This window comes from Pteropus alecto, unplaced genomic scaffold, assembly GCF_000325575.1.
Source record: "Pteropus alecto unplaced genomic scaffold, ASM32557v1 scaffold7, whole genome shotgun sequence".
Lineage (NCBI taxonomy): Eukaryota > Metazoa > Chordata > Mammalia > Chiroptera > Pteropodidae > Pteropus > Pteropus alecto.
Genome location: NW_006494614.1, coordinates 64,311,267 through 64,330,493, shown reverse-complemented (window position 1 = coordinate 64,330,493; position 19,227 = coordinate 64,311,267). Strand labels below are relative to the sequence as shown.

The 19,227-nt window shown below is 46.2% G+C and overlaps 2 protein-coding genes across 2 annotated transcripts in view; one reads left to right on the top strand and one right to left on the bottom strand.

Annotated features, from left to right (window-relative positions):
- The window catches only part of PEPD (peptidase D), a 111,195-nt gene extending 104,668 nt beyond the window's left edge, over positions 1–6,527 (top strand). The window contains exons 13-15 of the mRNA XM_006926787.3: positions 1,785–1,969; positions 5,307–5,498; positions 5,993–6,527. Coding sequence (XP_006926849.1) covers positions 1,785–1,969; positions 5,307–5,498; positions 5,993–6,130 — 515 coding nt within the window. The 3' untranslated portion in view covers positions 6,131–6,527. The remainder of the gene's footprint in view (positions 1–1,784; positions 1,970–5,306; positions 5,499–5,992) is intronic.
- Positions 6,528–9,704: 3,177 nt separating this feature from the next.
- CEBPG (CCAAT enhancer binding protein gamma) lies at positions 9,705–19,203 on the bottom strand. Its single transcript, XM_006926786.3, has 2 exons — positions 19,182–19,203; positions 9,705–13,289 (listed from the first exon to the last, which is right to left on the bottom strand). Exons 1-2 carry the CDS (start codon positions 19,191–19,193, stop codon positions 12,741–12,743), a joined length of 561 nt encoding a protein of 186 aa, XP_006926848.2. The 5' UTR covers positions 19,194–19,203; the 3' UTR covers positions 9,705–12,740.
- Positions 19,204–19,227: the final 24 nt, after the last annotated feature.

Genomic DNA, 19,227 nt, shown 5'->3' with positions numbered 1-19,227 from the left:
GACATAGGAAGCCTCCGAGGCTTACAGAGGTGAAGGCTTGTCTGGGTCACACAGCAGGGAGCAGCCGAGCTGAGAGCTATTTCTGCAATCTCCGTTTCAGGATGCAAAGCGCCCCCATCCTGGCTCCACCCTCAGGGATGCAGACTGGGCTATCCCTCCAGGTCTCTGTGGTCATAGGCAGACTCCAGACCCCAGGATTCCACCCCTACCTCAGTGCCTCATGGGCTGAGACGAGTACAACAGAGCTGGACTCCAAGGAGGTTCTCTGTCTCTAGGGACAGGCCTGGGCACCCTCCACTCTGGATTTCCCTATGCGTTGAGCCGTGGGCTGACCACTGCCCTGTGAACTAGCCAGGGTGCAGCCCCACCCATGTGTTCAGAGCCTGAATCCTGGGCAACCAAGAGAATGGGTCAGCCCTGTGCATCCAGCTCACCTCGAGACCCCAACTGTGGGGCCTCTATTTTTGGCAGGAAAGCGGCCCCCACTTTGAGGACTGGTACCCAGCTCGACTGTCTGAGAGGTGGTGGCCTGTATCCCAGGGTGGCCTTTCCTCTCTCTCTCTATTCCTCAAGCCCATCGTCTGCCTTCTGCCAGCCACAGAGGTTCAGAGCCCTGAGCCCAGACCCTGGTGGCCTGGCCATGGGCAGCGCAGGGCCCAGCGAATCCCAGTGCTCTCCTCTCGTGGCCACAGTCATCAGTGATAGAGCACTGGACGGCAGGGTGTGGCAGGCCCCGTGGGAGCGAGGTTGCTGCCCACGTGGAGGGGATGCAGGGGCTGGTGCTTAATACCCTCTCTGGCCAGAGCGCAGTATAGGAGTGCAGGCCCCCACCCTGTCCGCCTGCCTTGTGGTTCCTGGGGCCAGTGGCCTTGACAGGTACTGCCCCAAACTCAGCCCTCATGGGATGGGGAAGGGAGCTTCACTGGCCTAGGTCTCTATTTGGTACTTAGGCTGAGCGTCCGGTGCCCTTGAGCGAGGCTGAAGGTGAGATTCCACGGAGCCCATGGACAAGGCCACTGCGCCTTGGGGATGGCTGATGTGTCCCAAGGGCAGCTCTCCAGGGGCCATAGGCTGCAGCCTGTAAGGGCTGCCCAGGGAGCCACGGAGCCCTGCAGAGCCTGCTTGCCCCAAAACTCCTGCCTGGGAATGCTCTCCACAGTGACCTTTGCCCCAGAAACATGGGGCAAAGATGAATTTGATTAGCAGCCTGTGGCTCGAATGACTGCACTGCCACAGAAATGGTCACCCAGAGCTTGTAGCAGGTGGGGCCACAGACCCCTGCCAGCCAGCGCGGGAGGCTGTGCCAGCTGTACCTTTACCCCAGAAACCTTTGCCCCCTACAGTGGCTCTCAGAGTGATTGCCAGCCCTATTCCGGGGTGTGCAGGGGTGTCCCCCACCCCTAGCCACTGTTCCCCCTGGCCCCACAGCCTGAGGCTCTTAGGCAGTGTTTGGGCCTGAACCTTGTCTGGGGCTCTCTGAGGTCACCCCACATCCACTGTTGGGGACTTTCCCCTCTCTCCTCCTGATGCCCAGGCAGGTATCTGGCTGGGCTTCCATGGCCCCAAAAGCACACACAGGCCGGAGATAGACAGAGCAGGGGCTGGGGCCCTGGCCGTGGGCGACAAGATCCTACCCCCAAGGATGTAGCGGACAGAAGGGTCTCGAGTTCCAGAGCTACGGTTGGGACAGCCTTACATGGAGGGCTGTCCCCAGCCCCATCACCCTTGACCCTTACCCCAGGCCCTCCTACCTCAGCTCACTGCAGCCTCCTTTTGAGCCACAGGCGTTTGGTGGCCTGACATGCACCGTCTGGCAGACCGCATCCACCTGGAGGAGCTGGTCCGTATCGGCGTCCTGAGCGGCAGCATCGACGCCATGGTCCAGGCCCACCTGGGAGCTGTGTTCATGCCTCACGGGCTGGGCCACTTCCTGGGCATTGATGTGCATGACGTGGGAGGCTACCCTGAGGTCAGTGTGGACAACCCAAGTGGCTTGCCTGCGAGCTGTCACTGAGCCTGGCCCTCCCAGGGTGGGGTGGGACTCTGGGAGATGGCTGGGGTGTAGTGGGACAGGCAGGATGAGGAAGAATGGGGTCCTGGCAAGGCCCACTGCCCCTCCTCCCTTTTCACCCATTGGTTAGTCCTGTCCCAGACCACTGTCACAATGCCCTGCACCCCCAAGGGCCCTGGTCGAGGCAGAGGTGTTTCTGTGAGCAGGTCGCCTCCAGTGGCTACTTCACAGGACCTGGTGCAAGATGGGTGTGCGCTCCGCAGTGAGCCCTGGGGCCGTGCGCTGGGTGTGGCACCTTTCCTCAAGGCTGGCAGGCAGTCAGCGTGCAGTGCACGGGGTCCCCCGCAGGGCAGTGAGCACCGTGAAGCTGGGTCTTTGTGATGGGGCTGGCACTGTACTCGTCATGCCCTTCTGCCTCTGGCTCCACCAGCTGGTGGCTGGCCCTGGTCCTTCCTGGAACTAGCTGAGCCCAGTGCCCTCACAAGCCCAGCAGCAGACCCCCTGCCCCGCTCACCCAGGCCAACATACCCCCGGGGCCTCCCTCATCTTGGCAGAGGAGGGAGGCTCATGTGGGCACCACTAGACTAGGCCTTCCCCTCCACCTCCTACCAACCGATCCTTGAAAGGACCACCCACAGGGCCTTCGGGAGGCCCTGCCCGGCAGGTGGCTGCAGCCTCTCCGGGCGCCAGTGGGTGGGGGCGAAGCCGGCCCTGCCGCCTGGCCTGGTGCCCACGGTGCAGGGGGTGATTGTGCAATTGCTGCACACCCTGGGGCCCAGCAGCCAGTTAGCCAAGACTAGGCTCGGCCTGTTGGCTGCAGGGTATTTTGAAAGCACTAAGAACGATTGGGGTGGGGGGGATTGCTCAAGAGAAGCATTATTATTCAATTATTTTTTTCCTCAAGTGTAAACAGTTAAATTTGGAGAAACAAAATCAGTTTTAATTTCCTAATTTCTATCCATCACATTGTGTACAGGGAGCCAAGAGCAGGGCCTTCCAGACATTGTTAACTGAGGTTCGTTATTCATTAGTCGCCAGAGCACTTTTTTTCCACCAGAGAAAATTGGCAGCAAACTGTTTTCATCTTTTCCAGTAAGCAGCCCTTTGTGCTCATAGCCTATTCTTCTGACAGATAAACATTGTGGAAAAAAATATGGCTTTTCCTATAAAAGTCATTTGTTTTATTTCAGGCCTACAGACACATCTGGGTCTCCTCTGCTCAGAGCTCAGTTAAAGTTGAGGCTCTCTTGAGCCCTCTGCCCAGCGGAGGCCGGCATGGACCTGGCATAGGCCCAGCACCCCCTACTCCCGATAAGGCAGGAGTCCCTGAACCAGAGGCGCTGTGGGCATGGCCTTCGTGGGATCTGCTCTCAGCCCAGGCCCCATCCTTCTCCCAGTCGTGCTCTGGCCATTCTGGGTGGGCGCCCCCACAGGGCCGACGCCTGAGAGCTAATTCTCTGAAGGGGTGCTGGGGTGGGCATATCCTCCTATGGCTCTGGGGACCCCTACCATTCTCCCCTCTCCTCACCTGGAACTTTCTGGAGGGAAGCCTGTCTCTGTGCAAGCCTGAGCAAACTGCCCCCTCCCTTATGCACACCCATGGAGTAGCTTGATACGTACCCATAGCGACAGAGGGAGAATGGGGGACGTGACTGTCAGGTCTTTGCCTCTGCGAGGCCCCTGGCTTTGACAGCTTTGGAGTGAGAAAAGGGGACAGGCACTTAGGGGTTAGCATGGAAGTAAGAGACAGGAGGGGGTGGCAGGGAAGGCATGGACTTCAGATGGCAGGCGCAGGAAAGCCTGGAGCAGAGACCCTGGACTTCCAGCTCTGACGAGCAACTTCTGGGAAAGAGATGGGCCCCTGCCCTGCCTCACGAGCACCTGGCGCCTGAGCACAGGGCCTGCCATTCCAGACTGGGCCCTTCCTCATCCCCTGCTCTCCTGCCTTACCCCTCCAGGCAAGAAGTGTTGTGGGGCCAGGTACCACACCAGACCACATCTGTATCCAGAGCATGACCCACAGAGGTCACAGTGCCTTGGTGTCCCCTCAACACCTCCATCCCAGCCTGGCTCACGCCAGGTCAGAGTGGCTGTGTACATCAGGATCTGTGTGCGCCCTGCTGCCTCCACCCTCGTAGAATCACGGTCACAGCCTTCCCTGTGGTGCCCAGTGGTGGAGGCTGAGCCAGCCTGTTTCTGGTTACCTTACATGAACCACTAATTGAAGTCTGATGTTCTTGGCCCCCAAACAGTCAGAAATGACAGCTCCGTTTCCAGCAGCTGGGCTTTCAGAGGACTGCTGCAAGCGGGGCAGGGCAAGTTCAGAGCCTGACCAGAATGCTTGCTTGCTGCCCACTCACTCCCAGGCCTTGGCTGAGGGCTGGATGGATGCCCCAGGGACCTGGGGAAGGCAGGGAAGTTTCCGCAAGTGTCCTAGGCACCACCTGCCCTCACAGCCCAGGCAGCCCTGTCAGCTATGCCCATATGAGTGGACAGGTCTAGGCTCGGTGTGCACTTGGAGGGAGGGGTTGCCTCTGTGGGGAGCAGTTGCCACTGCCGCTCACTCCTCAAGGGCTGGGAGCCATTGCCCGGGGCTCAGCTGTGCCCAGAGCTGGGCAGGGGCCATGCACATGGGGCGTGTGTGCATTTGTGCATAATCACACCAGAGCTGGTGCTGGCAGGCCCCTCCTGATGACAGCACCTGTCCCTCCTCCTGGAAGGCCACATGGAAAACCTGGCCTGAGAGAGCCAGGCCCAGCACTTCTGGAGCTGGTTTCCACTTGAGCTGCTGGGAGGAGATGCAGCACAGGCAGCCTCGCAGCCTCCTAAAGAGCTTTTTTGGCTTCACAGCTTTGGCTTCTGCTCCCCTGGCGGGGAGAGGGCCCAGGTGAGGGCTGCCTGACACGCCGCCCGTCCCGTGGCAGCTTGCCCCGTGTGTGAGCACATGGTGTCCACAGGGCTCCTGCAGGCAGTTCTGAGGGTAACGAGGGGCAAGGACACTAAAATCAGGGAGTGTGCAGAGAGTACAGGGCCTTCTCTGGAGTGCCCGTGGCACAGCACAGCAGGGGTGAGTCTGAGCTGGAGACCCCCCAGCTCACAAAGCCTCCCCTGCAGCTGCAGTGAGACCCCATGTGGCTGGAGGGAGCCCTGACATATCGACACTTTGCTTGGGTGTCGCTTTGTGCCCATCTGTCTCCTGCTGAGGCAGGGGCCCTGGGCTGGAGCTAACGCCCTCCTCGATCCCCCTCCCGCCTGGGAACCATCAGTTGGGTGCTCACCCTTCCTTTCCCCACAGGGCGTGGAGCGCATTGATGAGCCTGGCCTGCGGAGCCTGCGCACTGCACGGCACCTGGAGCCAGGCATGGTGCTCACTGTGGAGCCGGGCATTTACTTCATCGACCACCTCCTGGACGAGGCCCTGGCTGACCCGGCACGCGCCTGCTTCTTTAACCGCGAGGTCCTGCAGCGCTTTCGTGGATTTGGTGGGGTGAGTTCCGATGGGCCCCATGACCTTGCTCCCAGATTGCCCCATTCCCCACTGCTGCGTGTCACCTCCTTGTCCCAGGACAGGAACCGTAGGGTGACGAGGGACGATCTTGACTTCCTCACTTGAGAAGGACCTATCCTGCCCTTTCTCATGGTCTGTCACCAGACAGGTGCCTTACCCCTCAACAGAAGAGACATAGATTCCACAAAACCCTGCCCACTCCAGAGGCTCTCATCCACCTGGCAAGGTGCAATGGGCCAGGACAGGGAGAGCAGGTGGCATGAGCAGGTAGCCCCATGGGACGAGCATTCCTCTCAGCAGTCGCCCAGAGGCCTTGAGGCCAGGCAGCTCCTTCCATCAGGACAGGACTGACCACTCCTCAGAAAAGGCCCCTCCCACTCAGCGGGGTTCCGCCGAGAGGTGTGGGGCCTGGCCCTCTAATCGCAGGCATGAGGGCAGCTCAGAAGTACTGACTGTCTGTTGGTCTGACCCAGGTCCGTATTGAGGAGGACGTCGTGGTGACTAACAGTGGCATGGAGCTGCTGACCTGTGTGCCCCGCACAGTGGAGGAAATCGAATCATGCATGGCAGGCTGTGACAAGGCTTTCACTCCCTTCTCTAGCCCGAAATAGAGCCAGCCAGGAGTGCCCAGTGGGACTGGGGATCCGGCCTTGCTACCTGTGTTTGCAACAGGCAGCTTGCTTCTTGGCCACCCAGAGGCAAGATGGTGCTCAGAAATCACATGCCAGCCTCGACGCCTGATCACACCAAACAGCGCTGTGACCTAGGAGGGGAAGCTTTTTTATTAACATTCTGCAAGATCATACCCTAATCTGTTATTACTTTACTTAAATGACAGTGGCTTTTAAAATGCTAATATGAAACACGCTGTTCTTTAGTAGCCACTAAAATGTATCTTGCTGTCATTTGTATTTTTCTGCTCAGGAAAGAAAAATCTCCAGTGTTCTCTCTCAAAAATCAATACACAAATAGAATTTGCAATAAAAGCTTTTTTTAAATTGTCCTTTATGCATGGCTCCCTTTCTGTCCTTCATCCCTTGACACTCTTAGACCTAGTCACTGACCCTGCAGAGATCCCGGGGCTCAGTCAGGCACACAGGGAGCTATCCCACACCGTGGCTTTGCACATGCTGAAAGGTGAACCAGGAGAATGAGGAGCCTTTTTGATACAGTTACCGCCTCAAAGCTAGATTTCTGAAAGGGGCAGAATTATGTAGCCCTTCAGGCACTGTTATTTGAGATGTGACACAGAGACTCCTTGTCCTTTATTTCCTTTTCATGTGGGACATGCTAGCAAAGCCAGCATCCGAGAGATGGCAGCACCATGGCAAAGGTGAGCTTTTTTCTTCCTTCCATGTTTGCCGAGACCATCTGTCTTCCGAGTGTAAGCCCGCCGACGAAATTCCTCTGAGGCCGTGAGCCATCGAGGGCCAGCTGGGTCTGATCCCTGCCAGTGGCAGACTACCTGTCCTTACTTCTGCTCGCCCAGTTCTCCCAGGATCCCACAGAACTGCCCCACCCCCTGCAGCCAGCTTCTAGGCTTCTGTGCACCATTCCAGGTTTGTCTCTTCACAGAGCTCTCGTCCAGGAGTTTCCGAGCCGAAGTGAAGGGCCAGTGAGAAAAGAAATCAGAGATGAACCTTTGGTTTGGTGAAAAAACTCTGTAGCCCAAGCTAGAGACATTCTGAGAAGTCACGAAGAATTTAGTACAAATGGATTTCTTCCTATGGCAATTATAAAAAAGTGCTTGTGATGTGGCCACATTAAAACAATCTCAGTTCCAAGTCACCATTTATCTTATTTCTTAGATTTATAACATCCAATTTTTAAGGTTTTCTGCTAGTGCAGATATATTGCTTAAGTTATGTGTGGCACTGAGCAGTGTAAGTAATGATTGCCTTCCTGAGTGTCAGGAGTTTGAGTTCACCCGACATCTCTCTGCCTGAGCTGTGCCTGTAAGACAAGTTCTGGTGTCCAGGGTTTCAATTTTCCCCATCCCCCAAGATAAAGCCAGTTAAAGTTAGGTTGGAAATCTAAATGAACCAGTTAATTTAAAAACATAGCTGAGTGTATCATACATCTTTCTCCTTCAGACATTTCATGCCAAAACTGCCCACTTCACATAAATGTTTTCTCTGATTATCAAGCAAGTAGACAAAGAACAAGGAGAAATCTCAGTAACTAAATGCTTTGTCCAGAAGGGACCCTGGGAACATGGATGTGACTCTGGTTTAGCCCAGACTGGTAAGTCAAGGGGCATTCCTTCAAGGTGCAGGTCTCAGGTGGCCAGTTGTAGCCACCTGCTCTCTACCACGTTCCAGAGGAGGTAGCCAACTTCTACATCTCCTCCAACCACTAAAGAAATTTGCATTAACTTCAGAAAATATTAGAGACCCTTCCGGAAAGCTTTATAGCACTAAAAGCCTTTCCATGTGCCAATATATGATGAAAACATGCTCCCTGCTCTCAGAGCCTGCAGTCTCCTCAAGAGGCTTCACCTTAAACAAACATGCACAAATATTTTGTCAGAAACACTGCAAAGTGCCATGAAAGAATGTAACAATTTACTTTGTCTAGACAGCTACGGGGATAACAGGAAGCGTTTTAAGTGAAATGCAGGAGAGGCATTCCAGGCGTAAGGAGCTATCCTAAGGTGGCCCTGAAGTAAAAAGAGCTTGGGAAAGTCCCGCAGCCAAAGCAAAGTTATATGAGAGTGGAAGGAAATTAAGTGGGCAAGATCAAGTGGAGGCACACCACCAGGAGGCTAGGGCTTGCCCTGTGTGCATTGGGGAATGGCTAAAGCTTCTGGAGAGCCTGCAATGGTCCAAGAAGACCAAGTCCAGGGAGAGAGGACGATGGCCCTGCAGGTGGAGTGGGAGAGAGGAAGCTGACAGCTGCAAAAGAGACATTTAGGAGGCAGAGCTGAAAGGTGGTGATGAGGAAAGGCATCTGGCTCTAACAGCTGCTTCTAAGGGATTGGCAAGACTCAGGTGTTCGGGCTGCAAAAAACTGTTTAACATGTGACTGCCTAATAACCCCATTCTCAAACCCAGTTCTACAGCCCCAAATTCCCGAGCAGCAGTCCCCAACATTTTTGGCACCAGGGACCAGTGCTCCTATGAGAATCCAATGCCTGATGATCTGATATGGAGCTGAGGAGGTGATACTGGCACTGGGGAGTGGCTGCAAATACAGATGTTTCGCTCACTCACCTGCTGCTCACCTCCTGCTGTGTGGCCTGGTTCCTAACAGGCCACGGACTGGTACCCTGGTACCGGTCAGCGGCCCAAGGGTTGGGGACCCCTGCTCTAAACAGCTCTGCATGACTTTCAGGCCTAAAGCTCTGCAAGAGGACATGTTGCAGTAAACGAATATTCAGGGTTAGTGTTCTCCTTTGAGTTTACATGAAATGCATGTGAACTCTTTAGATACTGAGGCAGTAAAAGAGGTCTAAAAGTACTTTTATTTAAAAAGAGCTGGCGCCTTCACAAATCGTGTCTCTAAAATTCCCCAAGGCAAGTTACTAGATTCTCAATTACAACTAATTCATAAAAATGAAATGGGACATACCACCCATAGAAATAATTACTGTACTACAATTTTTATTAAGATGCAATAAGTAGACATTTCCCAAAACATGAAAATAAACTGAAGGATCATAGGAAAAAAGTATCTAAATGGCATCTTCCCTCGAATCAGCTTTTTGGACTCGATATTTATGAATTCATTTCTATAGACACTCTATGGCATCATGTAAATGAAGACTATATACATGCCACAAATTTTAAGGGAAACACCTTATTTGACATTCCTGTCTTAACTAATTTCCTACCTCTGTAAATGCAACCCACACAATGAGGCATTAGGTATGTGAGTGGGAACAGTCAGTTAGTGCTTCCTCTATTCTAATTTACATTTTTAAATTAGACCAGGTGACAAAGAATATAACTAAAGAGGTACTCCATATTCAGAGAAAACTACATTCCTATCCATTAAGGGAAATCTAGACTTGGACAAAAGCACCCCTGCTTGTCCCCCACCCCCACTTCACCCCTTTCCTGGGCTGAGGAGGAGACAGCAAGGTGTCTGCCTGCTCTGCAAAGCTGTTTAACATGTGGACTATCATTGTATCTAACATCATGATATTTAACATAAACCTATATAAAGAAACCCACAATGAAATAGTCATTATTCCAAAGTTTTTTTATTTCAAATTCATTGAAAGAAATAAAATTATATTAAAAAAATAGAGTAATCTCACAAACTGAGGAAAGCCAGGGACAAAAAGAACAAGTTAAGTATTTTTTCCTGAGAGGCAGGTCTAACAGCTGTAGAATGGACTTTCTCCTTCCTAGCTTTTGTCAAACGAAAATTTTTTTCTTATTTCTAAGGCATCAAAAAGCACTCTGAGTGCTAAGTCGATTGTTCAGGTACGAAGTTTCAAGCCCTCTATTGGGGATTAAGAAACATCAAAGCTACGACGATTTCCTTTATTATCAAATATTAAATTGTACATACCACTTTTGTGTAAATTTGAGAATTTCACACTCGTGACTGATCGTGTGACCATGTTCTGGTCGTGTTTTATTAAAATCTTACTACTTCTTAGTAAGAATGTCCAAAATATCTGAACGCGCATCCCAATAACTGAAAGGGGCCAGACACCAGGAAGAGCTGCTCTGGATCTCACCACCTGAAGCCATGACCAGTCAGAAAGCACCCATCCCGGGAGACTCATATCCAACTAGAAATTTATATACTAAAGCCTAATTCCTAAACCACTGGACCTGCCTGCAAAGGCAGATCAAATCCTAATGGTTCATACGTAACCTACAAAACAGAAGTTACAAAAGTCATTGAATACTTCCCAAAGCTCTAAACTTACCTATTCCCCATACTTGATTTCTGTTTTATACTAATACATTTATCAAACTAAAAACTTCATTTCCACTTTAGTAAGATAGTCAAGATGATGGTTAACATTTTTATTCTATGCATAAAGGGCTGCTCACGCTAAAGTTTTGATTTGCATAGGTAACAAGAAAACTTGAATGCATTTTTCCAAAAGTTCCAATTTTATGTACTGGTTTGAAATATTGAGTACACACTCCTGATGATTTCCCTAAAGCTTCTTTTCTAAGATTGGTCAATTCATATAACTGGCACCTATAAACTCCATGGAGACATCAATTTCTGAAAGATTTTTCAGTAAAAAAGATTTAAATGTCTAAAACCTGATATAATAAAGATTCAAGTGATCCAATTAATTATATAACATCAATCAGCTATTAAAGATTCAGTAGGATCTGCGGGTATCTTCTAGTTATTCAAAACATCTATTACTAGTAGATCGATACTCCAGTTGAAGTAAACTGGTGTTGGACCCTAACAGAAACCTCTAGCCTGTCTCCTGGCTCTATAGGGACTTAACCCTTCTGGGACAGTGGCTCTCATGGAACATTGGGCTCCTGTTACTGGCAGAAGGGGCTCATGGCAGACTCATAGCCTAAAAAGAATGGCTTTGCTGAGTTTCAGGGCACTGAGATGTCTTCTGCCCAGGAGAAGAACACAGACAGCACTGTTCACCAACCCAAGGGTGCAACTTGAGCTATATGTTGGTTACACTGTCCCAGGTCCTCATATGAAACAGCAATGTAGCTAAAAATGAACACGAACTTGTTAAACACAAACTTTTTAATCAGATGTGACTCAGTCTCTAGTCACCAACCCAGGCAACAAAAAAAAAACAAAAAAAAAAACCAAACCAAAAAAAAAAAACTTCACAAAGCCAACAAATTTGAGCTACAAATGTGCTACAAGGACAATCAAAACTACGAACATTGATACAAACCAGACTAGAGATTCCCAACTTTAGTGACTGCCATTTCTTAGTCTCAACAAAACATGTCAATATCCTGAGTTCTAGCAGTATTTTTTTTCTAAAATAATTTATGAGACATTAAAGCAAACAAATAACTAAATAGAAGCAGTGGACAAAAAGTCTGGGAGAACAGTCCACTAACTAGAAAAAGAAATGTCACAAAAATATAAAAAGATGTATTTAAGTGAAATAAATTAAAGGTTAAACCTTACACTTTCAAGTTTTCTTAAGATTATTATTTTGAGAGATGGCATGGGGTTGATGATGCATTGTTCTAATAGTTCAGATCAAACACCAAATGATCCTTCACAAGAAAGTTTCCCTTTAAAAATCATGGCCCCATTGAAGATATTTGAACAAAGGAGAAACTACCTGCTGAATTAATATTCCAAAATCTAATCAGTAGCTTATGTGATCAAACTGTTAAGATATTTTGTTTACTAACTCGGCTGTCAAAATGGTATTTTTAAAAAAATACTAGCATCTGCAGAAACTAAAATTGGTACACAGTTTCTCTAAACTATTGAGTTGGGGTTTTTTTAAAGATACAAAAAAATGCCAATCTAACAATACAAAGAAAGGTATCCAGCACTATTCTAATATGCTTTACTTTTATTTTTTAAAAAACCTATTTGCTTCCTAAATGTTAATTATATTTTTAAACCAATTGGCTGCACACTACCTTTAAAATGCAATGGGGTTTCTTTACTTAACTTGACATCACTATTCAAAAACCTCCACTTGCTGGGGAAAACAGTACTAATTATGTTAAACCAAGGTTTATGTTATACATGTAATCACTCCAAATTACAAAGTGATTATTTTCTATATCCCTAAGGATTTTTAATACATAATTTAGAATAAAATTACAGATTAACACAGATAGCATTCAACTTTTCTTAATCCAATGAACCATATTATTAAAACCAAGAACCTCCTACAGGACCTACCAGTTCCCCATTCCTTTTGTCAACCTAAAAAAGCAGCATTTCTTAGGAAGTCAGGATTTAAGAACATCAAGATCCAGGGCTTCTCCTTTTTTTTTCCATATACCTTAAAAATTTGTTTAGCCCCACAAAAATCCATATCATTTAAAACCAGATATTCAAATTACATGGCTACCCCACAAAAATCCATATCATTTAAAACCAGATATTCAAATTACATGGCTAACATTTTTAGCTAATCAACTCTTCAGTGCTGATCCTAGAAAACAACCTTCAATGGATCTGTGAATAATGGAACAAGACAATGTTAAGCCACTGACTGATATAAAGGGTGTAAGAAGTCACACCTTTAGCCTTCAAGCCACACGCTGTGAAGTCTGGAAAGGGTGAGGTCTACTGTCCAGCACTATCAGAATTTGTCGTCTTTTCAGTGCTACTGGGTTGCACGTTGTCTGCAAGGTTGTGCGCATGCTCAAGAAACAAATCTTTCAGTACACTTAATTCCTTAGTCAGCAATTTAATTTTTGCTTCCAATCGTTCATTCTCTTCTTTGAGCTGATTCACTCTCTGCAGAGTATCCTGTGCTTTCTGCTTGCTTTTCAACCGGCTCTTTTTCACAGCCATGTTGTTCCTCTCTCTGCGTTGACGATACTCATCACTGTTTCGATCCATGGGTGAACTCTTTTTGCTTTGCTTGCTTGGAGGCACAGCCTTGCCTCCTCCCCCAGGGCCAGCGGGCACCAGCTGAGGAACCTGCTGTAAGCCGCTGGCATGAGCCGGAGTATGAATAACACTTATTCCGTTCACTCCTGGAGTACCACTGTTCTGCTGCGATATCTTGCTCATTTGGGCACTCTCCCTTGCCAACACAAGACGGGCAGAAATGAGGGCAAGGTGATCAATGGTTTCCACTCCACACTGCCAAGAAATCTTCACATGTACCTAGTTAAAGAATAAATTGCATTAAAATATTTAAAATGACAAGATCAAATGAGATTAAATTGCATGTAGTAACAGCAGGCCAACATTAATTGATTATGCTGAGAAGTCTACAGCAACTGCCAATCATTCCAATGTTTCAGAAGTCTAAATCATTTCATTGAGAAAGGTAAATTAGTACAGAAGCACCATAAGGCCAAATTCAGCCCACCTGAATCCCTGAGGGCACTGCCCATCTGTGACTGTTTTCAAAAATGGAACCAAAAACAAAAGAATACCACTAATTAGGCAGCACATATGAACAGCAGCACTTGGCAATCTGCCAGAGAGAAATTTGAGATGTCTAGGTTAAACACGGAAAAGCTGAGTTCATTATGATTGAAGAGACACCTGCAATGAAAAGGGGGAAAGGTTTCAATTGTCGGTTCAAGTCAAAGTAGAACACTGCAGCAGAGTGCCCAGTTTCCAATATTCATCAGGAATACTGTACTATGATCGCAACACGTTCCTCTCCAAAATGCAGAATGAGTCACTGAAGACTTGACTTTCCTCCCGGAGCATATGGGATGTTCTGAAGAGGTGTTTTCACTTTTTATTTTTTTAATGACCACAAATGATAGTTTACAAAGATGTCCTACGTTAGTTTCTTGGATAATAAATTTAGAAGCACTGAGATAACCCAATTTGCTTTCCCATCCTACCATTCTAATACTGTTTTTTTCCTTTCTGACATAATTAAAAAACACATCTAATCAGTCGACCTAAAACCACAAGGAAAGAAACAAAAGCCCTAATGACGCATCCAAGGGAGTGCAAGTACTGGGACTCAGGCTAGACAGAGACCCTGCGGCTGCAGTGCCTGCACTCACTTCACAGCTGCCGAAGGAGCTGAGGACATGCCAGTTCTGAAGAATAACCGTAGTGCTGCCTGTATACACGAAGCCAGTTTCAGAAACTAGTCATACTTGGATTACTATAAATTCAACTAGGTTGCTACAACTGCCTCAAGCTGTGTCAAAAGCATACCTATCGTATCATAACGCCACTTCAAGACAAACTAAGTTCAGTGAAACATGTCCACCATGAAGTCATAGCACTCTTAAAAATTTAGAAAGCAATGTTATGAACCATGAAACCATTCTGTTCTCTTTTCACAAAACTGCTAAAACTACATCATGGAAAGAACCCGGAGCCACAATTATGAAATGCCTCAAATGAATACATGTCACAGTTCTTAAGAAAGGCTGTTAGTAAACACCAGTAGCTTCACCCAAACCTTTAGCCAGGCATTTCTGTATAAACACTATTTGTCCGGTTTTTTTTTTTAATCTTTGCTTTTAAAAAGTCCGTAACATTACTTTCCATTGTTTTTAAAGCCACACAGACAGCCCTAAGTTTTCAAAGGCAAGACTTTGAAAGCTTCCTTCCAAGCCATGATGGATATCTACTCCAAGTCTAGCTTTGGTAATGGACACTTCACAATTTCCCTTGATAATTTATTATGTTGCCTATTTTTCCTTCCAGTTAAAAAGTGGCAGTTCAGTATTAATTTGAGCCGCCTTTAACACTAATGGTGTTAGTGGTCATCTATTTGTTGTGAAGTACACTTAAGTGTTTTACTCAATTTTTAAGAACTTGTTTAATACCTTTTCTGGGATCATCTCAACAATCATAATTGTGTTTATCTTGTTTATCTTCTTTTTTATTTTCCATATCAATTTTATTTTTAGTCTTTAAAGCTAATGTCTACAGTCAACTCAGCAATAACAATAATCCAAAGAAGTACAGACCAGGAACCAGGTCAATTCCTCTCTTGGCTCTGGCTCCCCCCATTTCGCTTTGGACATATCCCTTTCTTTCTGTGGGCCTTGATTCCCATCTCTGCAAACGGGGGATGGAGAATGGTAAAATGCCTTCCCACTCTGACAATATACCCAGTATATATACTTCAGTCACTTAAAACTCTTATTAAAGGCTCCAAATTCAGTGATGTTCATGCTTGTTTTTGTACCCAAAGATAAGGACGCTTTTGCCTCAGTCTGACTCATCTTGCCAAGCAAGGTACTAGGCTGAACATAGTAGGTGAAGTTTTGAAAATGAAACTTTTGGCTTGAAAAACAAAGAGTAACCATCAAATTGGTAACACCGCACAAAAGGGAAACTAGGAGATAATAAAAAGAACTCCAAAAAAAAATTTTTTTTAATTCTTCAACCAAAGACAAGCCAAGAAAGTAGCTCTTAAAATGAAAAGATACCATTAAGGAAAATGAACCAAGTAAAAGGAGTCAAAGAGCTAAGTGGTCTGTAAGACTTAATCCCACTTTTCCTCTCTGGCTGTTTGAGTGTCGGCAGCCATCATCAACGATACAGTAACTATCCAGTCAGGAAGTTCATTACCAACAGACTACTTCAATGGAAACAAATGGTCTTCAACATCCTAAGGCAACAATACCTAAGACAGAAGTTCAGAAAAAATTAGCCAAAATGTACAAGACTACACCAGATGTCATCTTTGTCTTTGGTGGCAAGGCAATTGGCTTTGGCATGATTTATGATTCCTTGGATTATGCAAAGAAAAATGAACCCAAACATAGCCTTGCAAGACATGACCTGTATGAGAAGAAAAAGACATCAAGAAAACAGTGAATGGAATGCCAAGAGCAGAATGAAGTTAGGGGGGCTGCAAAGACCAATGTTAGTGCTAACAAAAAGAAGGCACTTACACTGTTATGTGTGCTTTCCCCCTTCTACAAACATTTGAGCATCTACAACTGGCAAAAAAAAAAAAAAAGTTTACTTCAAATCTGGATATTCAACTCTAAATGAAAGTCTGGCTCCTATATGGACAAATATCATTCCAAAGTTCAGTCTACAGGAAGCAGGGTGGCGCCTTGTTTCCTTACGTGTGAATCATTGAAGCAGGAAGCAGTAGAAAAACTGAAAGGCAATAGTATTCAAAGTGTGCTCCCTGGACCAGCGACACCGTCCTTTGGGAACCTGTTTGAAGTGCAAATTCTCAGGCTGCCCCAGATCTAGAAATCAAGAGCTCTAGGAATAGGTCTGAGCAATCTTGTTTTAACAGGACCTCCAAGTGATTCTGATGACAGTGAAGTTTGAGGACCACTGCTGCTTGGGAACAGATCTTATGAAAATTAGACTAACATTTTTTAAAATTCAGATTTCTTAATTCAAGTAATACACATTCAAATCAGTAACACACTGAAAACTCAAGAGTGTTAAAATGAGTAAAACAAGATCAAATTTTTCTCAAGTTCCATTTCGGAAGATAAAGCTTTCAAGAATTTTTCTAACTTTGTCATTTTTTTTTCTTTTTCACATAAGTACAATCAGATATTCTTCCCTGGTCCCCCCAAAACAAATTTTTCACTCGAATTTCCTCAGTGAAGGTCTACACTCCAAAATGTTCATAAATGTTTCTCCCTTGCTCCAAATCTGTTCAATCACTGACTGGTATATGACAGTTCTACCCACCTACCCACTCACCCCACCTACCCCCCAAATAAACCTCACATCCACCATCCCTCTCCATCCCCATGCCACAAAATTACCTCGGCTGACATCATCTCTCAGGGGTACTAGTCTTCTCTGGTTTAGCAGTGTTCCCTCCAACCACTGTCTCCAGAGCAATCTAACACTCAAACCTGGGTGTCACATCCTCTTGCTGAAAATTCTTCTGCGGCTCCCACGGACAGGATCAAATACGAGCCCCTGTTCCCTTACTCTGCACATCTCAACAATACTGAGCCGCTATCAGTCCCCTAAATTGTCGACGCTTTCTCTTTTCTTTGTGCTTCTGTCCAATTTGTTCCCCCAGTTTCTCAAAGCCAGCTCCACAGTATGTCTCCCTATAGACTAAACTAGAGGCAGGATTCTGTCCTCATCTTCCCATTCCCAGCATCTAGTGCAAAGCTAAGCATACAGTGGTGGTGCTCAAGAAATATTTGTTGAATACGGGCTCAAGAGGCTAACAGAAAACATGTATTTTTATAAATGTCATGTAAAAATGAGACTCTCTAGCATTATAACTCTTAAAACAACCACGATTAAGTCAAAAGTGTTACTAAGATATCAGGGTCCTACTACCTAAAGTTCTTGGTCTTCCTCAAAAGTGTATAGGAAAATAAAAATACAGTTCCATTTGCAACTCTAAGTCCCCAGTCTAGACAGTGAACATCTTTCTTTTCTGGTCTTTGCTTCATTTGAGAACTTTCATTTTCTACTTAGTCCAGCTGTTTTCCAATTAATAACCTCAAGTTCTTAGGCATGTGTTGCCAGGATCTGACAACTCTGTACTACAAGTCAAATAAAGCCAGATGAGTAGTATTTCTATTTAGTTGCCACTGCTTGCTGCATGACCCAAAACAGGGGTCCATGAAGAAGGGTACACACATTCAGGGAATATGTAAGTATGAAAAGGAAATGATTTTTCATTTGTCTTTTTGTAATGTTATTTTTTACACGTGCTTTTGGTTTGATTTACAACATACAAAAAATACTATACACACATCATTTATAAATATACATTAGAAGATCATGCTTAATTTTTTTGTTGTTTTTTTTTTACTGAAAGGGCTGGAAAACCACAAAGGTAGGAGACCAATGTACCTACCAACATAAGAATCCATGGAAAGATCCTCTCCCAAGAATGAATATGCAATAAACCTGGAATTATGGCTACCTGCATTTACTGTTACTGTGATCAGGTGAAGTTCAGCCCCAAGAGGTCCTACCTGTCTTTACCAAGAACTCACCATGTGCTGTTTAAATCCCTAGGGATGAATCTGAATCAATCTCTATCAATATCTCTCTTTCTCTCTCCATGATCACAGACAACCTTGCTCTGGAGAATTTGAAGGGTATTCTGAAAAAATGAAGTTCTGTTTCCACCTATGTTTTTTAAGGCAGGTATTAAAAATGACCAAATCAGACAAGTGTGCCCATGAGAAGCAGGAATTAACAAACTGAAAAATTCCTCAGCTCACTAGCATCCTGTAATTATTTAACCTTGTTTACAGTAAGTTCTTCCAGAAACGAAGAATCAACTTTAGGAATAGCTTACCCCAAACACTACTCAAGTGGTAATAGCTGACCAGATTTTAACTTTTAAATATCAACAATTTTTCGATGCAGAATTTCTTAATAAAGCATGCCCTTATAATTTTTTACTTTAAAAATTTCTTTGGGAGTCACATATCCTACCTAAATTAAAGGATAATCTCTTCAAATTGGGAGTGTCAGCTCGGAGACAAAACTACCAAATTTTGTGCAACCCACCAATGTTAAAACCTTTCTGAAACTGACACATTTTAAGATGCCAGATTAAGCATAAAACTCAGACAAGAGGAAAACCAACACTTAAACCTTCTGAAGAACAAAAACATACAAGCTTACTTGGGAAAACAGATTACTCTTCCCCTCAAACCTGTATTTCCATCCTCTCCATCTTAATAAGGCATCTCTTCTAGCTTTTTTCCTTACTGTGTTCCGCCCACCAAGCTAACAAGCTCATTGCTTGCCATTCTCTTTTCTGTTCAATTCGTGGTTTCTGCACATTCACTTCACCTATGTTCAACAGTAAATTGTAGGGTATTTCAACTATAGCTCCGTAAGTGAGCATAACAGTGTTTCTGTATCGTCGCGTATGTAAAAATTGACTGCTTTTCCTACTTTTCCACTATTCTGAACAGAATTCTCGACAACCTCACATTGAGCAGTTTTGGTGCGGCAGGAAATATCCTACATCGCACTAAAATAAGATACGGCCCACCTCCTGCTATTCTGGGAACACCCTTTATCCCCAAGGGCCAATACGAGCCTGGCTTGTCACCACTGCACATTTCACAAACAGAGGGCCGGGTTCTGGAGGGGGCGCACCTCGTCTTCCATCCCATCCCAGGATGACGGCGAGGGCGCCCGGGAG